This window comes from Tachysurus fulvidraco, chromosome 9 (assembly GCF_022655615.1).
Source record: "Tachysurus fulvidraco isolate hzauxx_2018 chromosome 9, HZAU_PFXX_2.0, whole genome shotgun sequence".
Lineage (NCBI taxonomy): Eukaryota > Metazoa > Chordata > Actinopteri > Siluriformes > Bagridae > Tachysurus > Tachysurus fulvidraco.
Window position 1 is genome coordinate 28716463 of NC_062526.1, and position 1962 is coordinate 28718424.

Sequence of the window (1962 nt, forward strand, 5' to 3'; positions counted from 1 at the left end):
ATGAACCTGACAGAGTTTAATCAGTCTGATCACTGTGATCATTTCTTCTGTCCAGAGAGATCTGTATCTCCTGCAGTTTATATCTTACTGTACGTGTGTTCAGCTGCTGTGGGTCTGCTAACAATGTGTGGAAATCTGCTCATCATCATCTCTGTTCTCCACTTCAAGCAGCTTCACACACCAACAAACATGCTGGTGCTCTCTCTGGCTGTGTCAGATTTTCTTGTTGGGACGTTAGTGATGCCACCTGTGTTCATCTGGACGATTGAATCATGCTGGATTTTTGGGAGAGATTTCTGCATCAGTTTTTGGTTCATTGATGGTTTCCTTACAATTATATCAATCTATAATATCTCTCTGATTGCCGTGGATCGATATTTGGCTCTCTCAAATCCCTTTCTATACATGAACAGAGTCTCTGTGAGGATCACTGCTGCTGTAATAGTTTTTGACTGGTGTCTGGTGGTGGCCTATAACTTAACATTCATGTATTTCAGTGGAAACTTCACAGGTTCTGTAATGTGTCCTGGCGAGTGTTATTTTTTACTACATGAGGTTTGGTCTGCAATTGATCTCATATATTCATTTATATTTCCACTTTCTGTCATAATCATATTGTATACTCGAGTTTTTGTGATTGCTAAGAAACATGTCACTGCTATCAGAGAGCTTAATAATCACACACGGCCTAGAACACAGAAAATCACCTCACACTCCATGATATCTGAGAGAAAAGCAGCTAAAGTCCTCGGAATTTTAGTGTCTGTGTTTCTGGTGTGTTTACTTCCATATTTTATTTACAGTTTATTAGGGAAAGTTATTGAAATACAGACAGAAATATTTCAGAAACTTCTGATCATGCTTTGTCTTAATTCCACCATTAATCCAGTTATTTATGCTTTATTTTATCCGTGGTTCAGGAGGTGTTTTAAATTGACTATAACTCTACAAATATTTCAGACAGACTCTGTATTAGTCAATGTTCTTTCATAAAAAGTCTCTTTCACACCTTCTGATAAATGTCCCTACAGTAAATATTGCTGTTATATATAATTTTAACAAATCAAATTTCAACCCCCAAAATAATGTGAACTGTAAAGTAATGTATTATGTATTTAGTAGGAATTATCTTTGCTACAAAAATGTATAATATTGATTAAATAATTACTTTCTAGTGTATTTATTTTCATATTTTTATTAACAGTTTACATACAATTTATTGGACGATTTTTCATCCACACTATAAAACATTACTGAAAGTTTTGATCGTACTTGGTCTTAATTCCACCATTAATCCAGTTATTTATGCTCTATTATATCCATTTTTCAGGAGGTGTGTTAAATAACTGTAACTCTGCATTAATCTTGTTTTTTCACTTGTTCCAAATTACCATTCATCAACAAGTCCAACAGATTTTCACCAAGAAAATAAAAGATAATAAGAAAATAATTTGTACATTTATAGTAAATAGTTTATAAGTAGTTTATAGTATGATAAAGTAAATAGTTTATAAGTAGTTTATAGTATGATAAAATTGTGGTAATGTCCCATACATGAACAACATCCAAATGCAAAGTCCCATATCATATTTGCAAATCCACAGCTCAGGGGACTTGTACAGTACAGATATCCAGGTATATATAGATTAACACAAAAACCAATGGAAAAAAAACATATCCTGGAATTGTTCAGCATCATCCTCGTTCACCACATAGAAAAGCATTTCAGCTGCGAGCATCACTTTGAACACAGAGTAAGCCTTCTTCTACCTTAGAAATATTGGCAAGCTAAGAAAGATCCTATACTTATCTGATGCTGAGAAGCTAGTTCATGCATTTACTATTGTGTACTAAACTGGACTATTGTAATGCATTACTAGGTGGTTGTCCTGCATCTTCAATAAATAGTTAGTTCAAAGAATTCTTACCAGGACAAGAAAATATGATCATATAACCCCAATT

At 33.7% G+C, this 1962-nt stretch overlaps 1 protein-coding gene across 1 annotated transcript; it reads left to right on the forward strand.

Moving 5' to 3' along the window:
• LOC125145574 (trace amine-associated receptor 13c-like) lies at positions 1–993 on the forward strand. The gene has a single exon (XM_047818984.1). It carries the CDS (start codon positions 1–3, stop codon positions 991–993), a length of 993 nt encoding a protein of 330 aa, XP_047674940.1.
• Positions 994–1962: the final 969 nt, after the last annotated feature.

Bases quoted from the DNA above. Each gene is read 5' to 3' on its own strand.
- LOC125145574 (XM_047818984.1), top strand. From the start codon at position 1: ATGAACCTGACAGAGTTTAATCAGTCTGATCACTGTGATCATTTCTTC.